The sequence below is a fragment of the Vombatus ursinus genome, unplaced genomic scaffold (genome assembly GCF_900497805.2).
Source record: "Vombatus ursinus unplaced genomic scaffold, bare-nosed wombat genome assembly UNPS02014802.1, whole genome shotgun sequence".
Classification (NCBI taxonomy): Eukaryota; Metazoa; Chordata; class Mammalia; order Diprotodontia; family Vombatidae; genus Vombatus; species Vombatus ursinus.
This window is the reverse complement of record NW_020954580.1, coordinates 8,493,742-8,516,345: the sequence shown is the minus strand read 5'-3', so window position 1 is coordinate 8,516,345 and position 22,604 is coordinate 8,493,742. Positions and strand designations below refer to the sequence as shown.

At 39.0% G+C, this 22,604-nt stretch overlaps 1 protein-coding gene across 1 annotated transcript in view; it reads left to right on the top strand.

Moving 5' to 3' along the window:
* Positions 1-426: 426 nt before the first annotated feature.
* The window catches only part of XRCC5 (X-ray repair cross complementing 5), a 113,934-nt gene continuing 91,756 nt past the window's right edge, over positions 427-22,604 (top strand). Inside the window, exons 1-7 of the mRNA XM_027873620.1 lie at positions 427-603; positions 3,639-3,752; positions 4,383-4,566; positions 7,270-7,318; positions 8,509-8,631; positions 14,465-14,656; positions 17,410-17,524. Coding sequence (XP_027729421.1) covers positions 583-603; positions 3,639-3,752; positions 4,383-4,566; positions 7,270-7,318; positions 8,509-8,631; positions 14,465-14,656; positions 17,410-17,524 — 798 coding nt within the window. The 5' untranslated portion in view covers positions 427-582. The remainder of the gene's footprint in view (positions 604-3,638; positions 3,753-4,382; positions 4,567-7,269; positions 7,319-8,508; positions 8,632-14,464; positions 14,657-17,409; positions 17,525-22,604) is intronic.

The following is a 22,604-nucleotide window of genomic DNA, read 5'->3' as shown; positions in this document are numbered from 1 at the left end:
TCTCACATTCTAAATTCTAACAATCTGCGTTCTAAAGGTGCTCCTAGTTTTAAGAGTACCTTTCCCACTCTATATTCTGTTTTCTAAGGCTGTTCCCAGCTCTAGAACCTTCAGAAATTAATTGTTGCATTAGGAAAAGAAATGGAGTTTAGAGGGAATCTAGAAGAGCAGCAGTCGTGGTAGATCACTATTTTATTTACTTTGTTTCCCTGATACTCATTGCAGGAGAAGGGAACAAAGATAACGAAGTTGTAACACATTACCCAGCCAAGGCTTAGTTGGGTACCTTGAGGGGGGTGGGGGAGGAGGAAGGGGCGGACAAAACTCAGTACGCATGCGCGACACTCCCGACGAAATCTGGTACGCATGCGCAGCGCACCTGCGCTGCCGCTGGCTCTTCTCTCCTTCCGGGCGGGTACTGGTTTCCGGCTCTCCGCTTCCAGCTAGCGCGCCTGCGCCCTAAAGTCTCATCGCCTTTTCCCGCCTTCATTCCCAGTTCCGGGGGGCTCCGGAACTGAAGTTGTTGTGGTTTAGGTCCCCGCTCGGAAGAGACGGAGGGGAGACCCTCGCGCGCAGCGCAAGATGTCGTGGTCCGGGAATAAGGTAGAGTGAGTCCGGGGCCTGGAGAGACCCTTGGCCGCGACGCTCACTCAGGGCTGCGGCGGACGCGAACAGGGGGCGGGCGGGAGGGTCAGGATGCTCCCAGCGCTGGAGCGTCCCTTCTGACCAGGGTCCCGGGAACGTCTGTTCATCTACCCCAGAGCACAGTCCTAGGCTCCGGGGTGGGGGTGGAGGGATGTGCTAGGCAGTGGAAAGTTCTGGCCTCAGTGTCCCATCTTTCTAATGAGGTGGGGCTAGAGCCGGGGCTCCTAGTCCGTTTTGTGACTAGGACCACCTTCTCACTCATTCATTCAGTCAACAAGCGTTTATGAAGAGCCTACTATGTGACGTGCCAGGCTTTGTACACAAAGAGAGGCTCAAGAATGGCCTGCCCCGAGGGAGCTCACTCTCTAACTGTGTAGACCACAGGCAAACAACTCTACATAACGGCCTAAAATGGAGACAATCAATAGGATGTGTTTAAATGCACCAAATAAGTAGAATTACAAAGAAAGCCAGTTATCTTGAAATGTAGCACATTAAAATGTATTGGAAATAAAATACATTTTATTGAAATAGAATTTGAAATGCAATTATATCGAAATATGAAGTGTGTTCTGTTGAAATAGAATTGAAATGATTATATTGAAATATAAGTGAAATATGTTAAATATATTCTGTTGAAATATGATTATACTGAAGCATATTGAAAGAGAATTGAAATAGGTTATGTAATTATTATATTGAAATGTAAAGTATTTAATATAAAAAACAAGATCACAGACTCCTGCTTTAGAATCCCCAGAAGATGATCCCTAAGGCCCCTTCCAGCTCTCACTTCATGCAGCTCACAGTCTGATGGTCTGTGCTAAACCCAGCGTTTCTTCTGCCTGCAGGAGGAATGTGGCCAGATTTTCTGATAGAGGAAGGTCCTGGGGGATGCTTAGTTTACATTAGAAAAGATGGAAGAGGTAGGGGTAGGGGAGGCGGGGAGAGAAACATAACCTAATTGCTTTAAAGTACAGCCAAAAACTCCCAGGATTTGGAGTCAGAAAATCTGTCTTTGAAAGGTAACTCTGCCACTAGCCAGTGTGACTTTGTTCAAATCACGTCACCTCTCTTGGCCTTAGTTTCCTCATCTGTAAAAATGAGGAGGTTGACCTAGGTCACATGCTTCCATTTTGAAATCTTGTGATCCAAATAGGTCTCCGGAACAGTAGGGATCAGAATTGTTCTCTTTGGCATCAAAGGACAGAACCAGGTCTAAAGAATGTAAACTGCTGAGAGGTAGATTTTGACATGAGATAAGGAAAAACTTCCTGATAAAAATGGAATGGGGTGCCTTAGTGATAATGAATTCCCCCTCATTGAAAGTTAAACCACCAAGTGAAGGCTGAATAACAATCACTTTGGGGGGATATTGTGAAGATGATTTGTGTATGATTTGGTTTAGATAGTTTCTGACATCCCTTCCAACCCTGAATCTTACTGATTCTACCCAAGACCATAGTATTTTTTTCTCCTTTTTTGGTTCAGAATTAGCTGTTTACCATTCCATATGCTCTAAATGTATCTTGAATGTACCTAGTTATTTACCTTTTTTTCTCCATTAGAATGTGAGTTTCTTGAGAGTGAGAAACTACCTTTTCCCTTGTAGAAAGCGAGTGCTTTTAATAAAATGCTCATTGATTAATGGTGTTTAGAATGGGTGTCAGTAGGAAAGTCTAGATGCCTTTTCACATGATATTCCCATAGAAAAAATGGAATGGGAAAAAAAATTATCTCAGAACCTACTTTTTGTTTTTTTAAAATAAGAAATACAAGAGTATATCCACTTAATGCAGCATTTTCTGCCAAGGGACCCAGGAGAAACTCATGCTCTATACCTTTTGTCTAAAAGCTCTAATAATGACTCAGAGGGCTTGAGTGGATGGCACTTGTCAGTCCCTTCAGAGTCACTTTGCCACTGTAGTTGGGTTTATACAGTCTCAGAAACATAGAATGTTGCAGTTGGAAGGGACTTTTTAGTTTCCGAGTCCCACTCATTTTCCCCCTTTGATGAGACACTTAGGGTTCATTCATTAAACATTTATTAAATTCTTACAGTGTGCAAATCACTGGCTTGGAGCTGGTATGCAAAGATGGCTGTCTAGATTGTCAAGGAACTGATGGTCTAATGGATGAGGGGAGAGGAAACGAATACAAATAATCATGTGTTGTCAGTCCTATTCAGCCCTCACTTCTCTTCCTTCACAAGGGGGCAGCTAGGTGGTGAAGTGGATAGAGCACTGGGCTGGGAATCAGGAAGACTCATCTTCCTGAGTTCAAATCTGGCCTCAGACACTTACTAGCTGGGTGACCCCTGGTGTCCTCATCTGTAAAATGAGCTGGAACAGGAAAGAGGAAACCACTCCAGGATCTTTGCCAAGAAAACCCCAAAAGGGGTCACAAAAAGTTGGACACAATTAAACAACAATTTCTGTCCTGACCTCCAATCTCACGTATTAAACTGCCTCTTGGAAATCTCGAACTCGATGTAGCTTAGGTATCTTAAATTCAACATGTTCAAAATTGAACGCATTAGCTTTCCCTCAGAACCTATCCCTCTTCCAAACTTTTCTATCACTATCTTTCAGTCACTCAGCTCAGTCACAACTTTAGTTCAGGCCTTCATCACCTGCTGGACTATTTTAATAGCTTCCTAATTGGTCTGTACGTTAAGTCTCCACATATCTGCAAAGCAATTTTCCTAAGGTGGTCTGACCGCTTTACCCATATGAATGAAATCTTAGATCTGGAGTCCTAAAATTAGAATTTTAAAAAAGATGACTTTTTAGATAGATTTCTGAAAATGTCAGGATTATTATGGCTTCTCTGTGATAAAGATAAAAATATCAAGAGTTTGTGTCTTTGTGTTCATTGTCTTTAGAATGGCATTACAGGTTTGGGAGTGAAATAAGCAATATGCAGATTTCTTTTAATGGGCTTAGTTGTATGCAGCTGGACATTTCTAATACCTTTTGGTATTTTCCCACCAGGCAGCTGTAGTGCTGTGCCTAGATGTGAGCTTTAACATGATCAACTCGTTTCCTGGTGAGGAGTCTTCATTTGAACAAGCCAAGAAGGTGATGACCGTGTTTTTGCAGCGACAGGTAACTATAGCATTGTTTTCTACACTGGTACACATACTTAGAATACCAGATAAACACAGAAATATTGTTAAGGGGTCAGTTATGGAGAAGGCTAAGTCCACCTTACTTTAACTTTTTCAAAATGATTTTGAAATTAATTATCTTACATAATCCTCCTAACAGCCCTGTGAGGTAGTAAGCAGACTGAATTACGGACATAGTTTTAGCTTTTTTACCCCTTTGAAATCCAAATAAAACAACTTTAGTAATTAAATGGTTGAGGGAATTTTTTTTAGGTTCTGGCTATGGTGGTTTTTTTTATTTTTTGTTTTCACATCCCTTCTGAATACTAGTTCATAGTGAGAATTATAGGATCTGGGTAATTTGAAAACTACTCAATGTGTTTTTTCTTAGACTTGTACTGATGTTTAGGTTGGAGCCAAAATTAACTTATAATCTCAGTGGAATAAAGATATTGCCATCTAGCCTAATACTCTGCTGCCAGCATAGGACTTTGAGACCTTGCTGTAGGAACGGATGTGGTTATCGTCCCCTCTGACATCAACCCTAAAGGTTAGGTTGAGCACATATTAAAAACTGCATTTTACAAATCTACTGTATAATTTAGTGCCGTAATTTTTTTTTCTTCAGGTGTTTGCTGAGAGCAAAGATGAAATTGCTTTAGTTCTTTTTGGTACGGATACCACTAAGAATGACCTTGCCACTGAGGATCAGTATCAGAATATTACTGTGCACAGACACCTAATGCTACCAGATTTTGAATTGTTGGAAGACATTCAAAATTCAATTCAGCCAGGCTCTAGACAAGCTGACTGTATCCTTTTTTCGCCCACAAGAGGACTTTGCTGTAATCTTCAAGAGTAGAAAGCTGGGGGGGTGAGGTGGTTGCTGTTGAAGTCGTGGCTCAGTGTGAAGGGGCTTTTGGTTTTGAGGACAGTGCTGGTAATGGAAAGGGTCCAATGGAGAGAGCTCACTTTGGAGTCCCAGGAGGACCAGGGTGCACATTCCAGTGTTGGTTCCACTGCGTGTGTAATCCTGGCACTTAGGAGTACAGATCAGAATTGGAAGGGACCTCAGAGGAAATCCAGTCTGACCCCCACATTTTATAGATGAGGAACATCAGATGCCAGAAATGCCAAGTGTCTCACAGAAGGAGAATTTAAGCTCAACTTCTGACTTCAAAGCAGTGATCTTTACATGATGCTATGAAGAACTAGACTTGTGGGTCTTAGTTTCCTCAAAAATAAGGATTTTTGAACTGGAGACCTGAGTTCTCTTCTTGTTCTGGGTATACAATCCTGCATTGTTTATAATATTTGTCTCCTCACGTGCTAATAATACATAGGTTGGGAAATTAAGAGGCACAGGGGAAGGACCAAGGCAGTGAGAGAAGGCTGAAGGGAGAGAAAAGGATGTATTTTGGAGGTATCTCCTGTTAGATCTCTCCTAGGCTTTTTCTAATGAGTATGGCCCTTATTGCAGTAAAGAGTAACTCTGATGCCGTATTTTATATTTTCCTGGGTCTTCGACTGGTTATCTTATAAGAGCATCTTTTGTTAATTCCAAAAACACAATTGCTTTTGTGTTTCCTAAACCATCAGCAAGAGGAATTGTAGTACAGTGGATAAAGAGCTGCCTCCCTGTCCTCTCAGAATCATGAAGAACTGAGTCCAAGTCCCAGCTCTAACCTATACTAGCTCATGCCCCTGGGAAAGTTACTTGACTTTTCAGTGCCCCCAGGACACTCTAAAACTATAAATCACAGAATGGTTGAAGATCTGCCTAGGTAAAGGAAATTTCCTCACTGGGAGTATCTGCTGCTAATGAAATCACAAGTCTAAACCAGAAAACCTCTTCTCAGTAATGTTATGCTTCATCACTGGGAGGTGCTGTTGCACTGTTAGTGATAAGCAAGGACTGCTGCTGTCTGGTAATAATGTTCTTATTCGGTAGAATCTGCAGTATTCAGGAAAGAGAAGTTCTTTAAACTTAGGTTGTTTCCATAGTTTTCCACTTGGTGAGTAAAATAGATCAGATCAGCATCAGACTTACATAACCTTGAGAAGTTTTCCTGTGATCTTTGAAAAAGAAAGTATATTATTAGACCTCAATAGAAAGGCATGTAGACATAATGCAAAGCACATTTGGATCCACTGATCATCAAATCATAACTTCTAAAACACTATTCTTAGGTAAAATCCAGGGTTTGCTGCCTGTTGTAATGGGGATTTGTTGGCCCCTCCAAACTAGTGTTGATAAATACCGTAATCCATCCAGCTCTGTATACATTTTGTACATCCCCGCAATAGAATGTGATCTCCTTAAGGCATAGTAGAGACTGTTTCCCTTCTATCTGTGGATCCTCAGTACTTGCCTGGCTCGTGGGCGCTTAGTAAGAGCTTGTTAATTGACTGATGTCATTTTCAAAAGGATATTTCCTAAAAAGATGAGCATCTAGGTAGAGCGGTGGATATAGTGCTGGGCCTTGGGTCAGGAAGACCTGAGTTCAAATCCTGCCTCAGACACTAGCAGTGTGACCCTGGGCAAGTCACCTAATCTTATTGGCCTTAGTTGCCTTATCTGTACAATGGAGATAGTGATAACATTTACTTTCCAAGGTTGTGAGGATCAAATGAGCTAATATTTGTGAAATAATTAGCATAGTGCCTAGCACATAGTGCTTTATAAATGTTAGCTATTATTATTATGTTGTCATCATCAACATGCTAGTTTTGTTAACAACTAATTGTAAATGAGCCATCTATAAATGGTTTTTTGGGGAGGACCTTTTGGTCTCAGTTTACTCCTTCTAGGCTTTAAAGGGGTCTTTCTTTTACTGTTTTGGAATGTGGCTTACAAGTCCATGTGTATGTACCCTGCCCATATATTTAGCCTTTTTTTTTCCCAGGCTCTTTTAAAAAGTGTTGTTGTTTTTTTTAAAGACTGTTCTCATATGGCTGCCTTCCTGTCCTTTTAACAACCATTTCTGAAACCTTTTCCAATTGTTTTTCTATGGAAGTGTGGCAAACTGGATTGTGTGCAGTATTTCAGCTTTGGAAACACTGCAGTTTTGAATAAAGGATTTTCTGTTTTATTGAATTGAACTGGATGTGTTATGTTGTGAAAGAGGCTGCCCTACGTGACTGTCATAGCAAAACTCATTTCAAAGCCAGGGGTCTGTAAGTGGTAGCACTTTGACATTGGACCATGAATAGTGAGGTAGTGAAGTGGACAGAACTTCAATCACTTAACAGGTGTGTGACATTGGGAAAGCTATTCAACCTCTCCCAGCCTCAGTTTCCTTATCTGTAAAATGGGGATAATAATAGTATCGCCCTCACAATGTTGTTGTGAGGATCAATTGACAAATGTAAGGAACTTTTTAAACCTAGCTTAAGCACTATGTAAATGTAAGCTATAACTATATAACTCAGGCTGGGAAATTACTGGGAAATGGTTGTATATTTTCAGGTTAAAGCAATTGCTTGGTAATGCCTCTTTCCCTTAACTAAATTAGTCCTTGATGCTCTCGTTGTGTGCATGGATGTGATACAAAAGGAAACCATGTAAGTATTGCATCCAAGGAGAATTGGGAAAATCATCGGCAAGTATTTTAAGTCTTTTATAGCAGCGTGGCACTTAATTCTTTGTTAACCAAGGAGCATGACTGGGTTAGCTCTTGGTAAAGTTCACCAAAACTCCATTGGCTACTTCATTACAAGGTGTATTCAGTATTTAATTTGTTAAGGTTAGAGGACTCCAGAGCCAAGGAGAGTATCCCAGACACATGAAACTTTTGGCTTAACTGTTGCCTTCTAGCTTAACACATTATTGTTAACAAGCCGTATCAGTAAATGTTGTGATTCAGGTACACACCAGAGGATGGTAGTGTGATGTGTAGGAAAGAAGATGGTATTGAGACTGGGGAGATTTCACCTCTACCACTTGATATCTCAGGGTCTAAGTTTCTTTATTAATAAAATGAGGAGGTTGATATCTCTTGCAGATTTAAAGTTTCATAGCCCATGTTCACTGTGGCCAAATCCATTTCATGCCTTGAGACGTTGATGAATTGATTTTTTTTTTTTGCTTTTTGCTTTTTGGTGAGGTGATCCGGGTTAAGTGACTTGCCCAGGGTCACACAGCTAGTAAGTGTTAAGTGTCTGAGACACTGAATTTGAACTCGGGTCCTCCTGACTCTAAGGCCAGAGCTGTATTCACTGTACCACCTAGCTGCCCCGATGAATCGATTTTTGCAATTAATTCTAAGGGATACCATTATTTTCATTCTTTACCTGGCCACAGAAACTCTTATTTCCATAGAAAGACAAAATGGAAGATTTTCTTTCCTACCTGGATACTGTGTAACTTTAGTTGGAAGCACCAGAAATAGGTTTACAGAATGGATTCACTTCTGACACATATTCCTGGGGAACTGTGGCTTTTGGGAGGAAGCTAAGAGATCTCAGTCACATTGACTATATCTCTTATTAAGTGGAAATTGGAACAGTATTTAAGGCATATAATCTCTTCTTAGACACCCAGGAACTTCCTCCGGTTTGTCAGAAAGGATACTTTACTGGGGATTCACTTAAGAACCACTGTTATATACCTTTAAAAATCATCAGAACTATTAAAACCATATTAATTTACTTTTGATTTACTTCTTTGGTCTCTTAGTGGCACAATTTCTCCCAGTCACTTTCCTAATAACATAAGTAATGTTTTCCTAATAAAATAATTTTCTCTTTTCTAGTGGAAAGAAGTTTGAGAGGAAACATATTGAAGTGTTCACTGATCTGAGTAGCCCCTTCAGCAAAGACCAGCTGGACATTATCGTCAGTAACTTGAAGCAGTCTGACATCTCCCTTCAGTTCTTGTAAGAGCGTGAGTCTAACATATCAAGCTAAAACTTGTCCTTGGAGAAGTCTCATGATATAGGAATAAGATGGTAAATCCAAGGAATATAAATCCTTCCCATAGTCCTCCATTCCATTCATCCACTCCTGCTGCTTCTGTATGAGGAGCTGGCATGTGACATATTTACCATCCTTTGGAATAAGCCAAGAGCCAGACGAGATCTTGTGAGAGACTGTCTAGTCCATCTTCCTTATTTCATGTAAGCATGTCGTGCGGAGAGATTAACTCTCTTTTGGAAACATTTCTCAGGAATGCTGTTTAAGAAAGAAAATTTCCAGACATGTTGAAGCCATGGAAAAACAGGTTTTGGAGAATTTTTTCCAATGAAAAACAATAAAGGAGGCTATGGGATGGTTCTGGAGAGAAAGAGACATTTTGGGGGAAAATTGTAATGCCTCTAATATTTTTTAAAATTTTGTTTCTAGTTCTAAAGTTTAGGAAAATAAAAATGTATTGTATGATTTGCTTTACTAATATAGTTATACTATCATTTCAGAGAAATAAATGAAGACGTAAGAGGGAAAAAAAAAGACAACAAGTAAATTAAGAGGAAAAATATTTTTCTCCTACCCCTCAGTTTTGAGGAGGCATTCAAATGATGCCTCAAAGCAGTAGTACTCAAAGTGTGGTCTTTGGACTCCTGAAGGTCCCTGAGACCTCTCATGGATTCCAGATGGTAAAAACTATTTTCATAATAATAGCAAAATGTTCCTTGCCTATTAAAATTTTTTCCCTTTTCCTACTGCATAACCATGAGGTTGGATTTTCTTTATATACTTCAGTCATAGCAATATATTGCAACAAATTGAATGCACAAGTAGCTTCGAGAATCTAGCTCCTTTCTGTTAAGCCAGATATTAAAGAAATTTGGAAAAATATGAAAAATAATTCTATTTTCATTGTTTTTTGTTTTAGAAAGTTATTTTTTTTGAAAAAAGTGTCATTTATGTTTGCATGTAATGGATTTGTTATTCTAAAATTTATTAATATTTTAAAGTTTTATCAATTTTAATTTCTGATATGCTAAATGCCAATAACTGTCACCAACATGAACAAGAGCTCTTTGGGGTCTGCTATAATTTTTGAGAGTATAAAGGGGCCCTCAATGATTTTTAAGAGCGTAAAAGGCTCTTGAAACCAAAAACTTTGAGAACTGTTGTCTTAGAGCAGGCCTGTACAACCTGCCGCCTGCGGGCTCCTTGCTTGTGGCTTGCCAAAGTGGCTCGTGGGCCGCAGGTTGTGCAGGCCTGCCTTTGAGGAACAAAAGAGATTTCTGTCTCAGGCATCTATAATCTCTTGTATCATAATAATTATAATGATTAAAACTCACATTTGTATGGTGTAGTGCTTTAACAAAAAATTATTTTATAATACTCTTCTGTTAAATAACTTACTTATTCTTGACCTTTCTGGTGAAAAGAGGTCCAAGAGATTGGATTGTTGGAATCTCCTGGAGACCCCTGCATTTGTGGAGAAGTGCTCTCCACCTATAGTGGTATGGTAACCTCCTCAGTGGCTGCCCTGTGTGACTGAGGGCTTATCTTCTATAGCTTTCTTAAGAGTAGTGAGGATAGTCTTATTCTTATAGGTTTGTAAAATAATAGTTGGAAAAAACTCTTCGAGAATTTATTGCAGAGAAATGAAGTGCTGTTGAAATAACATTTTTCTTTTCATTGAGTACAAATTTGCCTGGCATTTCAAGGACTCCACTTGGCTTCTCTTTCCTGTTGGTGATCTGAGAGTGCTTTTAAGGAGTCTAAACCTTCTGTCAAAATCATCTTTATTTTAAAAAAAATTTATTTAAACATTTATCGAGTACTTATTACTTGCATAGTACATCTAATTAAGGTGACCAAAAAAACTCTATTACATGTAGGCTTTAGTTTTATCGGAGAGGCAATAAAAGTTTACACTTATTTAGAGTATTAAAGCTTACAAAACATTTTCCTCACAGTAACTCTGTTCAGTATTACAGAATCTGAGAGTTGGGAGGCAACTCAAAGGCCATATTATCCAACTGTAACTGACCAACAATCTCTTTACAACATCCCTAGCAACTGGTCATTTAAATGTTTATTTTATTTTACTTTGTTTTAAAAATTTTTAAATAAATATTTTTATTTAGACTATAACAATCTTCAATGAACATTTCCATTTGCAAAGGACAGATAAGGAGGATTTCATATAAAACTATGAATGTACTAAGTACAGCTTATTTTTTTAAAGAACCTATGAGAGTATGCCATAAATGTGGCAGGCCTGTGCTTCATTCATTCTTTTCTCTCCTTTTGCTATTTCGTCTGAAGCACAATGTAACGTTTTTGGGGGAATTTAATTTAATTTTGAAACAACAGGTATTTCCCAAAAAAAATCCCCCCACAAATTCTGTACAAAGTATATTCTCTCAAAAAGAAAGTTATTGATTATTAACAGAAAAGAGGCCTGTGTCCTGTAACTTTTGACCATGTTTTATTGATATTAACTTTGGTGTTTGACTAGAGTTTTGTTGACTTCATTTGCTATTTCTGTTTACATCGTTGTGGTCATTTTACTTATATTTTTTTTCTTGCTTTAGTTTCTACCCATAACTAATAAGAATAATGATGTAACTTTATTTTTTTTTAATTTTTAAAATTTTTTTATTAATAAATTTATTTATTTTTAGTTTTCAACGTTTACTTCCACAAGATTTTGAGTTCCAAATTTTCACCCCATCTCACCCCTCCCCCCACTCCAAGATGGTATTCATTCTGAATACCCCTTCCCCTAGTCTGCCCTCTCTTCTATCTCTTCCCCCCCTTCTCTTATCCCCTTTCCCTTCTAATTTCTCATAGGGCAGGATAGATTTCTGTACCCCATTTCCTGTATTTATTTCCCAGTTGCATGTGAAAACATTTTTTTTTAAACATGTGTTTTTGAAACTTTGGGTTCCAAATTTTCTCCCTTCCTCCCTCCCCACCCACCCTCATTGAAAAGGCGAGCAACTCAATATAGGTTATATACATGTGCAGTTATACAAAACACTTCCATAGCAGACATGCTGTGAAAAACTAACTCTATTTCCCTTAATCCTATCCTGCCCCCCCCATTTATTCTAGTCTTTCTTTTGACCCTGTTCCTCCTCAGAAGTATTTGCTTCTGATTACTCCCTTTCCCAGTCTGCCCTCTCTATCATCCCACTACTCTCTTGTCCCCCCCAACCTGTTTTTCTGTAGGGTAAGATAGATTTCCATACCCACTTGAGTGTGTATGTTATTGCCTCCTTAAGTCAAATCCTATGAGAATAAGATTCACTCATTCCCTTTCACCTTCTCGTTTCCCCTCCACTATAAGAGCCTTTTCTTTTTTGTTTTTTTTTTTTGTGAGATAATTTACTCCCTTCTACCTCTCCCTTTCTCCTTCTCCTAGTATAATTCTCTCTCACCCCTTAATTTTATTCTCCAGATGTGACCCCTTCATCTTCAACTCACCTTGTGCCCTGTATCTATTTATCTATATATCTATATCTATGTATGTATACACATACATACATATAATTTTTTCCCTCCAACTACCCTAATACTGACAAAGGTCTCATGAGTTACAAATATCATCTTTCCATGCAGGAATGTAAACAGGTCAACCTTAATAAGTCTCTTATGATATCTCTTTCCTGTTTACCTCTTCATGTTCCACTTGAGTCTTGTATTGGAAAGTCAGATTTTCTATTCAGCTCTGATCTTTTCATCAAGAATGCTTGAAAGTCCTCTATTTCACTGAATTACCATTTTTCACCCTGAAGGATTATACTCAGTTTTGCTGGGTAGGTGATTCTTGGTTGTAATACTATCTCCTTGGCCCTCCGGAATATCATACTTCATGCCCTCCAGTCCCTTAATGGAGAAGCTGCTAAATCTTGTGTTATCCTGATTGTGTTTCCATAATACTTGAATTGTTTCTTTCTGTCTGCTTGTAATATTTTCTCCTTGACCTGGGAACTCTGGAATTTGGCTACAATATTCCTAGGAGTTTTCCTTTGGGGATCTCTTTCAGGAGGAGATGGGTGGATTCTTTCAATTTGTATTTTGTCCTCTGGTTCTAAAATATGAGGGCAGTTTTCCTTGATAATTTCTTGGAAGATGATGTCTAGGCTCTTTTTTTGATCATGGCTTTCAGATAGTCCAATAATTTTTAAATTCTCTCTCCTGGATCTATTTTCCAGGTCAGTTGTTTTTCCAATGAGATATTTCACATTGTTTTCTAATTTTTCATTCTTTTGGATTTGTTTTACAGTGTCTTAATGTCTCATAAAGTCACTAGCTTCCAATTGCTGTATTCTAATATTTAAGGAATCTTCAGTAAGCTTTTGGACTTCCTTTTCCATTTGGCCAGTTTTGCTTTTTAGGACATTCTTCTCCTCATTGACTTTTTGGACCTCTTTTGCCATTTGGGTTAGGCTATTTTTTAAGGTGTTATTTTCTTCAGTATTTTTTTGGGTCTCCTTTAGCAGGCTGTTGATTTGTTTTTCATGATTTTCTTGCATCACTCTCATTTCTCTTCCCAGTTTTTCCTCTACTTCTCTTACTTGCTTCTCAGAATCCCTTCTGAGCTCCTCCAAGGCCTGGGACTGATTCATATTTTTCTTGGAAGTTTTGGATGTAGGAGCTTTGACTTTGTTGTCTTCTTCTGGTTGTATGTTTTGATCTTCTTTGTCACCAAAGTAAGATAATATAGTCTGACTCTTTTTACACTGCATACTCATGATCCCAGCCAATTACTTGAGTTATAAACTCTTTGTTAAAATAAGAGTCTGCTTCCAGTGTGGAGAATGTACTGTCCTAAGCTTCAGGGGGTTTGTACAGCTGTTTTCAGGGATACTTCTAGGTAAATTTTCATTTCTTCCAAGGTGTTATGATAAGGGGCAAGGTGTTTCCTCTCCACCGCCACAACAAGCTCCACCACGCCAGCACTCCTCCTCGCCCCAGGACCACCCCTCAGAACTGTGACCCAGATCCAAGCACGGGCAAAGCAAGACAGTCCTGCCTCAGCACTGGCAAAGAGATCCTTGCAATCCCCCTCTGATCAACCACTCGATTCCCCCTCAGTCTGTGGGCCAGAAGCTTAGGAGGCAGCCACCGCCCTAGGGCTGCACTCTGGCTTCTCTCTCTCACCGCAGTCACAGACTTTTCCCACTGACCTTCTAAGTTGTCTTTGAAGTTCATGGGTTGAGAAGTTTGGAAACCACCACAACTGCCTGCAATTCAGTTCTCTGAGGCCTGTTCCAGGTTTGCTGAGGCCTGTGGGCCCAAGTCGAACTGCACTCCTCTCCCTGCCTGGCGTGATATACCTTTCTGATCAATCATCCAGGTTGTCTTGAGCTGGAAATTTGTTTCACTCTGTCTTTTTGTGGGTTCTGCTGCTTTAGAATTTGTTTAAAGTCATTTTTTACAGGATTTTGGAGGGGTTTGGGGGAGAACTCAAGCAAGTCACTGCTTTCACTCTGCCATCTTGGCTCTGCCCCTCTGCAACTTTAAAAATACTGTGCTGGATGTCTAGTTCATGTGAGCTGATTTGAAAGGTTGATGGTAAAATGTGTGTGGGAGGTACATGTTTGGGCTTATTGAGAGATCACTAACCCCAGCCCCAGCAAATCCAGGTCTAACTTTGGTTTCATTTGATTTATATACGTGGACTAAAATTGCTGTTCAAGAATAGAATTGTATATTGTCTATTGATAGAAATGAGCCTGTTTTTATGCAGGAGTTCTGTTTTTATGGATATAACAGTAATCAATACTGTTATTTGCCTTACAGTCTTCCTTTTCCAGTTGACGGAGAAGATGGGGCTGGGGATACAGGTGACAGAAGTTTTCACTCTGAGAGTCACAAACCATCTGTTCTGCAGAAAGGACTCACTGACCAGCAGAGAGAAGGTGTTTGCGTGGTGAAGGATATGATGGTGTCACTGGATGAGGAAGATGGTCTAAATGAGATTTACTCCTTCAGGTAAGGGAAGGAAGAGCCTTGATGGCAAGTACTTAAGATCTGGATTTGTCTCCATGACTTTTTTTTGTCATTATTTGAGCCATAAGTTTTATTTCCTGATCTTTTCAAAAAAAAAAGAGGTATTATATGCTTTCAAATTTGTGAGAAACTTCTGGATGGCGAGAATAGATCCTCTGTTTCTTTGGATCATCTGTTTTAATTGAGTTTGGAGATGTGTGGGTATCATAGCTTTAATGAATCAGACCATGAGGCAAAAAGATATTGTCTCCCTTTCCTTCCTATTTACCTCCAGTGCTTGTCTTAGTCCTTTCTCTTTGGTGTGCTCACCTAAAATGACTGTGGATATGGAAAGTGGTACCAAATATTAGATCCTATATGCTTTTCTAATACAATCCTCACATATTAAATGTCACATCTTTTTGTCAATTGATGTAGTGATTTGAATGTTTGCAGGCTCCATAATAGTGTTTTTTTAAACTTTTATGGTTTTTAGACTACTTTGGGCAGGTAAAAGATCTGGTAGAACCACCTCCAACTCTACTTTCATCCATAATTGCAAAGAAGCATAACTAATGGTAAGCATAATACTGCTTTTGCTGAAAGACATTTCATTGAGTGACAGCATAAGAAAATTGTAAATATCCAAAACAAAGATTTTGACACATACCAAAATAATTTTCAAAGACCTAGAATCAGTGGTGTGATGGCAACTGTGCACTTAGCACAGTCCCTGGCACATAGAACACACTTAATAAATGTTTATTGAATTTCATTGAACAAATTTCTCTCTGAAGAAAGTTGGATGTGTAGGACACACACACAATGTACGTATTGTTGAAATTTTCTCTATCACATTCTTAATTCTAGACCATCAACAAAACAATAAATCAAGTCCAGATTTGTAGTATTTGCCAATTTCCAAGATGTAAATGCTCTCACTGAAAATTTAACAGTTGGCTTCCACAAGTGGGATTGAACTGGTTCCAACATACCCCTCACTGGAATTCTCTAAGATCTACTGTTGTTTTTTTTTTTTTAATAAAGAAAAGGAAATTCCCCCAAATGAAAAAATTTTCTGAACCTTTGTTGTTAAATCTTTTTAAGTTATTTTAAAATGCATGCTACTAATGGTATCAAACCTGATTTAAAAAAAAAAAGTCTTACTTTCTGATTGCTTTTATTCAGTCAATCAACAAGCTCTATTACTTAAAGCTCTACTACATGCCAAGCTCTGGGCAAAGTGCTGGTGCTGTAGATACAAAGAATGCAATGATCTCTGCCGTCAAGGAGCTTATGTTCTGAAACTAACAAAACTACAGATGTCTTACTTAGCCTGCAGTAGGTCATTTGTTATCTAGAAGTGTTTTGTAATGAGGAGCACAATATTGTGCCTTGTGCATATCACCCTAAGAAAGGCAGGGAGGCTAAAGAGAGAGTTTCTATTAGGGTTGTGACTCCCTAGGATCTACTGGTAGTCCATGCCACAGTGGGGATTCTAGACTCAAGCCCTTCTGTGCTAATCCACTGACTGTTAATACATATTTTCCTTCCCCTGTTTCCCCACCAGTCCGTCCTGGAGACCTCTACATCAGTCAAGAGCTTAGGCTTAACTCCATATGAAAAACATTTGCAAGAGTTTTAATTCTAGTGTCACTCTGGGGTCTCAGGTCTGCTATGGCATAAGTATCCCCAAGGGTTTTGATCTTAGAGTCAGCCCCAGGAAATAGCTCTGATGTGGCTCTAGAATGGAATCTCCTTTCCTCAGGTTATTGACAGGACTGAGAACCTGCTGTCCAGGGTGCCAGCCATTTGCCTGTTTGTTTTACATGTCAGATAGTTCTTCATTCCCTCTCTAGATAAATAGCTTACGTCATTTCACCTCTTTCTGTGTCAGTTTTCAGTTTTAACACTGTGTGTATTTGGCCATTTATTCCCTCGTCTCATCACTTATTGAGGGAGCTGCACAGATAGAGATCTTGTCACTAGCTCTCCTGTGTCTTATGAAATTACTGGATAAAGGCCCCCATGGTAGAATGCAGCTAATTCCTTCCTTTTTGGGGAAATTGAGTGGCCCCTTTTCTTGTTTTGTTTTTCCATGGTTTAGTAAATAACTTGTAACTCTTGCCTGATAGAATTATAAATATTCTTGTCTTGTACCCCAAGGCCACATGTGCATTACTACTCATCCCATCCCATCCCATTTCCTCTCCCCCGCCCCCTTATTTAACTGCACACAGGCAGTAAAACATCAGACTTTTTATTTACAAGACTTTGAGTTAATTGAATCATAGGGTTATGCTACTTTTATGGGTAGAGGGGCAGTACCCAATGCTTTAATTATGTAAAGATTGGTTGGAGGCAGCTATTTTAGTACAATATCCCCACAACATATCCTATTTGTTTTCTGGGACCTTTCTTTCCTTCCTCATTCCACCACATCATGTCTCTGTTTTAACTCACATGTAATCATGTGAAGAAAAATTATAGGAAAGGGCTGGATCAGGGAAGAGAGAGTGAGGTCAGTCAAGACATTCAGTTCCTTCTCCCCCTAAGCCAATCTCTCTCATTTCCTGGCTCTTTCCCACCCAGTGGCTATTGTTTTCCTGCTTCCTCCTGCTATTCTTCTGTTTATTACAAACAAAATACACTACTTATTCTCAGTGCATTTTCCAGAATAAGTTAAATTACTTTGTTTGCTTTCAAGTATCACATGGTTGTCTTTATTACTCTTTTTTTTTCTCCCCATCACTTAGTGAGAGTCTAAGGCAGCTGTGTGTCTTTAAGAAAATTGAAAAGAGACCCATGCCCTGGCCTTGCCAACTGACCATTGGCTCTAATCTGTCTATAAGGATTGTGGCCTACAAGTCAGTAAGTAACAGAAATAGAATGTTCAAAGAAATGATACTGTGCTTATCCTATGGTAGATGTAACTATTCATGTATACTTAATTGGCTATTCACATGTGAATTATTTCTTCCTTTGCTGACTCTACTCTTGCTGCCTCACTTTTGGACATCTCTTTATTAAAAATATTGAGGGTGGGCGTTCTCTCTGTAGCTGTTGGGTAAAAGACTTGGTGGGGAAGGGCTCACGTTTGTTCAAGTGAAGTTTGTGTTGAGAATAACACAATAATGTAACAATGCATAATAAATATAATATAATATAAATAATAATAAATAAACAATAAAATAGCAGTCCTTTTTTGGCTATTCACATTCTTTCTATATCTGTGTAGATAATTTAGACCTGCTGAGGGTCCCAGAATTGAGAGCAGTGAAGGACCTCAGAGACCATGTAGTTCATCAATCTTTTCATTTCTCAAATGAGAAAACTGAGGCTTCATGGAGTTTACTGACTTTCCCCATGGTTACGTGGGGAGTAAATAAGAGAACTAAGATTTGAACCCAAGACTTTTGATGCCAAACCCAGCTTTATTTGGGGAACATCAAGGTCAGCGTGGCTGGTGGGTAGAATTTGTAAAGAAGAGCAGCGGAAAATAATGTTGGGGAGTTATTGATGTATTCCTTACTTCAGGGCAGGGCTTTTTCTTCCTTTTTATTTTTTTTTGGGGGGGGGCAATAATTAAAATCATGCAACTAATAAAGTTTACATGTGTCTTGGAAAGTTATTGGTATGATACTTAGCAGAAAATCTTATCAATTTATTTTGGCTTCTCAGCAAGAAGAGTTTTTCCATGGTTTAATAAATAACTTGTAACTCTTGCTTGATAGAATTATAAATATTCTTGTCTTGTACCCCAAGGCCACATGTGCATTACTACTCATCCCATCCCATCCCATTTCCTCTCCCCCGCCCCCTTATTTAACTGCACACAGGCAGTAAAACATCAGACCTTTTATTTACAAGACTTTGAGTTAATTGAATCATAGGGTTATGCTACTTTTATGGGTAGAGTCCTTTGGACTTGGACAAATTTAACAGAAAATAAAGAAAAAGTAATAATAATAATTGCTAGCACTTCTAGAGCGATTAAAGCTTTACATCGATTATCTCATTTGATCCCCACAGTAATCCAGTGAGGCAGGTGTTATTGTCAGTGCCATTTTACAAATAAAGAAACAGGTTGAGAGAGGTTCAATGACTTGCCCAGGGTCACATAGCCAAGACAGGATTCAAGCTAAGCCTTCATGGCTTTTAAGTGTAGTGTGCTTTGTCCACTGTACCGTAGAGTCTCCTTAACAAGACCAAATGGACAGATCCAATGATTTTTGGTTTTTTCTTGCTGAAGATGAGAGGAAGAAGGTGGATATCTCCTTACATTGCTTAGTAAAAGAAAAAGGAACTTCTTAACCAAAAGTAAAAACCTGTGTGTATCTGTTAGTGTACCTATATACATATGTATATGTATATATCTTAGCTGAATTTAAGTATATTTTAATTAATATTCCTATCTAGCTTCTTACTGATAAAAATGATCTTATCTGCTAGTGCTTTTTTTGTGTTTATCTTAGAAAGGGGGAAAGGACATTGGTGAAACAGTTCCCTCAACTGATTGTCTTCGAGAGCAAGAAAGCTATTGGCATCTGTCACCACAACGTGATTTTCTTAAAAGAACTGACAATTTAATATGAAAGGAGAAAAGAAAGTCATAACTTGTGCTGTTTCACTGTCTGTTTTAAAGAAAGGCATGATGGATCTAGAATATGATGGGAGATAGCCTGTTCCTAGAGAAAACAATAGATTTACTTGAAACATTTCTTTCCTTATTAATTACACAGGTTTAATTTTTCATATATCAAAGTGCCTTGCCTCCATAACGTAATGTTGCAAATTTTGGAAATTTAGAAAACTTTGGAGACTGGTTGAATGAGAGTGTCAACTCAGCAAGCATTGATCAGACATTTGTTATGCGCCAGGCAGGGCCGCTGAGGGGCACAGTGAATAGAGCACTGAGCCTCGAGTCAGGACGACTCATCTTACTGATTTCAAATCTGGCCTCAGACACTTATTAGCTGTGTGACCTTGGGCAAGTAACTTAACCCTGTTTGCCTCAGTTACTCATCTGTAAAATGAGCTGGAGAAGGAAATGGCAAACCACTCCAGTGTCTTTGCCAAGAAAATCCCAAAATGGGGTCATGAAGAGTCATGACTGAAACAACTGAACAGCAACAAAATGTGCCAGATACTGCACTAAGCACTGGAGATACAAAGAAAGGCAAAAATAGTCCTTGCCCTTGAGGAGATCACAATCTAATGGAGGAGACAACATGTAGAAAACTATGTACAAACAAGGCATGCATGGATAACTGGCAGGTAATCTCAAAAGGGAGGCACTAGCATGAAGTGGAATTGGGAAAGGATTCTTGCTTGAAACCTGAAGGAAGCCAGGAAGTCTAGGAGACCGAGGCAGGGAGGAAGAGTATTCTAGGCTTGAGGTAGAGCCATTAAAGGTAAAGGTAGTTGGGAGAGGTAGTGTCGTGTGTGAGGAGCAGTGAGGAGGCTGGCGTAGTTGGATCTCAGAGTACTTAGAGGCGAGTTAAATCTAAGAAGCCAGGAAAAATAGGAAGAAGTCAGGATATGAAGGGTTTTAAAAGCCATAGGAGTTTATGTTCGATGCTAGAGATCATAGAGAGTCACTGGCCTTTATTGAGTAGGGGAGTGACATGATCAGATCTGCAGTTTAAGAAGATCACTTTGATAGTTTAGCTTATTGGAAGATAGACCGGAGTGGGGAGACACGAGGCAGGAAAACCCACCAGAAGGGTATTGCAATAGTTCAAGCATGAGATGATGAGAGCCTTTACTAGGGTGATAGCAGTATGAGAGGAGAGAAGGGGGAAAATAAAAGAGTCATTGCAATGATAGAATCCACAGGACTTGGCAACAGAACAGCTGTGGTGAGGGAGAGAGAGTGAAGAGCTGATGATACCTAAGTTGCAAGCCTGGGTAACTGGGAGAATGGTAATGCCCTTGACAAATAATATAAAAGTTATTAGGAAGAGGGCAGGTTTTGGGGAGAAAGATAATGAGATCAGGTTTGGACACATTGAGTTTGAGGTATCTAAAGCACACCTATTTGAAATATCCAAGAGAAGTTGGTGATGTGAGAATGGAAGTCAGGAAAGAGGTTAGGGCTGAATAAATAGATCTGAAAATCATCTCCACAGCATGGGAGCTGATGAGATCACCAAGCAAAATAATACAGAAGGTGAAGCGAATAGGACCCAGGACAGAGCCTTTGGGGGAAACTCATGGTTAGTGGTCATGACCTGGGTGACAGAGAACAAGGGGTCAGACAGGTAGGAGAGAACAGTGTCAAAAAAAACCTAGCGAGAAGAGAGCTTCAGGAAGAAGGCAGTGATCCACTGTGTCACAAGCTTACAGGAGAGGTCAGGAAAGATGAAAATTGAAAAAGAGGCCATCAGATTTAGCAATTAAGAGATCGTTGGTAACTGTGGAGAGAGAAGATTCAATTGAATGATGAAGTCGGAAACCACATTGTACAGGGTTAAGAGCATAAGCGGAAAGGAATTTGGATGGAGGCAGTGATTGTAAGGGAGGAGAGTTATGGGATGATAATGGAGGTAGTTGGATCAAGTGAAGTTTTTTTGAGGATGGGGAAGACATGGACGTGTTTGTAGGCAGCAGGAAAGCAGACAGTGTAGGGATAAAAAGTAGTGAGAGTAATAATGGTAAAGGGACACAATATGGTGGAGAAAATGGGATAGAATTGGGATCTCTTTTGCATGTAGAATGGTGTACCAGTGATTAAAAATAGAAAGTAAAGTCAGAAGTAGTAGCAAGTTTGGGGAAAAGAATAGTATAGATTCATCAGATTTAGGAATTCCAGAGTTTGGGGAAGCAAGAAAATAAGTCACATTTAAAAGAGATATTAATGTATTGGCACATTGTAAAATCTGCAAATTGTTGATACAGTGAGAGGGCTCCTCTGAATTCACCTGCTTTTCTGCCTTTTAAATCTCAGCTATAATATTGCTCTAATGTAAATTTCTGTCTGTGGTTATTTGGAAGTTTTGAAATGACTCTGATACATATTTAAACATGTTTTCTGATTGGAAGAAATTTATTTCTTTATATTGAGAAATCAAACATACTTGTTGAAAAATGTTTCCTTAAGTCAGTCACCTAGGTTGATGTATCTTCATTTGCAATCTTGATGGTTAAATTGTTTCTGCCCTTTCACATAAGTGGCTCAACACAGGCTAGTCTCTTAGTCTTCTTACTTTCTGCACTATCATAATAGAAAGGCTGCTTGATTTTATAAAGTCCTTTTGAGCTAGGCTGTAGCTTGGCTCTTAAGTGAAGTAATTTCTGTTTTGAAGCAAAGTCTGATCCATAATAATTTCCTTACAAACTTAGAATGTTTTTTTTATTTGTTCTAAGCCCTCCTGTTTCTATTTTTTTAATGTTTTGTTTGTTTTTAATATCCAAAGAAAGATTTCCAGAGTGCAGAAGTCTTAGTAATCTTTATGTCAGTTCATGTAGAGGCTTTATTTTTTGAGTATTTCTGAGGATCAACGACACAGGCTCTGTTCCAGTCTCTCCTTACTGACTTGTTGAATAGAAAGTGGCTGTCCCCCTTAAGGGCCCTAGACCTGGAAGTAAAGTATACCTATTGATAATTACACATTCAGCACCATTGGAGAGCACTGAAAAGGCAGAAGAGGTATGCTCTACCCACATATATTGTAATTGTCAGTGCCTTTGTACTGGCTTTCCCTCATGCCTAGGATGCACATGTACCTCACTTCCTCTACTTTTTAAAATCTCTTATTTTCTTTAGAACTCTGCTCAGAGGTAATCTTCTACCTGAAACCTTAACTGTTTGCTCAGACTGCTGGTGACCTCCTTCCTCCCATTAAGTTACCTTATATGTGTTTTGCATATCTTTATTTTTTTCATAAAAGTTGGCTTTCCTGGTAGACTGTAAGTTCCTTAAGGGCAAGAGCTGTTTCATTTTTTGACT